General features: G+C 55.0%; 1 protein-coding gene across 1 annotated transcript in view; it reads left to right on the plus strand.

Moving 5' to 3' along the window:
• Nucleotides 1-358, plus strand: part of LOC114072455 (feather keratin Cos1-2-like) — a 2,082-nt gene extending 1,724 nt beyond the window's left edge. Inside the window, exon 2 of the mRNA XM_027910349.1 lies at nt 32-358. Within this exon, the coding sequence (XP_027766150.1) occupies nt 53-358 (306 nt within the window). The 5' untranslated portion in view covers nt 32-52. The remainder of the gene's footprint in view (nt 1-31) is intronic.
• The last annotated feature ends 586 nt before the right edge of the window (nt 359-944 follow it).

Below are 944 nucleotides of genomic sequence, written 5' to 3' on the forward strand. Positions count from 1 at the left end.
GCTTTGTGCTTGTCCCTGCCCTGTGTGCCAGGTGCCCCTGTGAGCCAGAGACATGTCCTGCTGCCAGCCCTGCAACCCTTGCTGCCAGCCCTGCGGGCCCACCCCGCTGGCCAACAGCTGCAATGAGTGCTGTGTCAGGCAGTGCCAGAGCTCCCATGTTGCCATCCAGCCCTCTGCTGTGGTGGTGACTCTGCCCGGGCCCATCCTCAGCTCCTTCCCACAGAACACCGCCGTGGGATCCTCCACCTCCGCTGCCGTTGGCAGCATCCTCAGCTGTGACGGAGTGCCCATCAACTCTGGGGGCTTTGACCTCTCCTGCATCACCAGCTGCTACCCTCGCAGATGTGGGCCCTGCTAAAGCTGCTGGCAACGTCCTCGGGGTAACAACCTGCAAGACCTGTGATTGTGCTGCTGGACTGAAAACAGAACTTTGGGACATTGTGTTTGGAACTTTATGATGATGTTTCCTTCTCCCACTCTTCCATCTCTTTTCTTTGCTGTCTGTGTCCCCCCAGGCCAGCCCAGGGGGACCTGTTTTCCTCCCTCCCTCTGCCAGGCAGGCAGATGGACACCCTGCAGGAGCTCCACTGCATCTTAGTGGCTTCTGTTGGTGCCCTCTGGGATCTGCCTGCTTTTCTTTGACTCATTAAAGTTGTTGTGCATCCAAACCTGAGCCTCCAAGTCATCATTTCTTCTTTGGAAACTCTTCCATCTGCTCATGGCAGAAATTGGTGCAATCGCAGTAGATTTGGTTTTGTGCAGTTTCTGATAGAGCTGTCAGAATTGTCCCTGCTAGCTGCACAGTAAAAGGGCTATAGGGAAACCATGGCTCAAAGGGTGGCAAAATTGGAAATGGGAAGCAACAGTGTCTGGGGAAAGCCACAACTTCATCTCTCCCTTCTCCTCTTTATTGCCCTTTCTAGCACCCATGAGCAGCACGTATG

The sequence above is a fragment of the Empidonax traillii genome, unplaced genomic scaffold, assembly GCF_003031625.1.
Source record: "Empidonax traillii isolate 1590-97213 ecotype Southwest subspecies unplaced genomic scaffold, ASM303162v1 scaffold3240:size18910, whole genome shotgun sequence".
NCBI classification, from domain to species: Eukaryota; Metazoa; Chordata; class Aves; order Passeriformes; family Tyrannidae; genus Empidonax; species Empidonax traillii.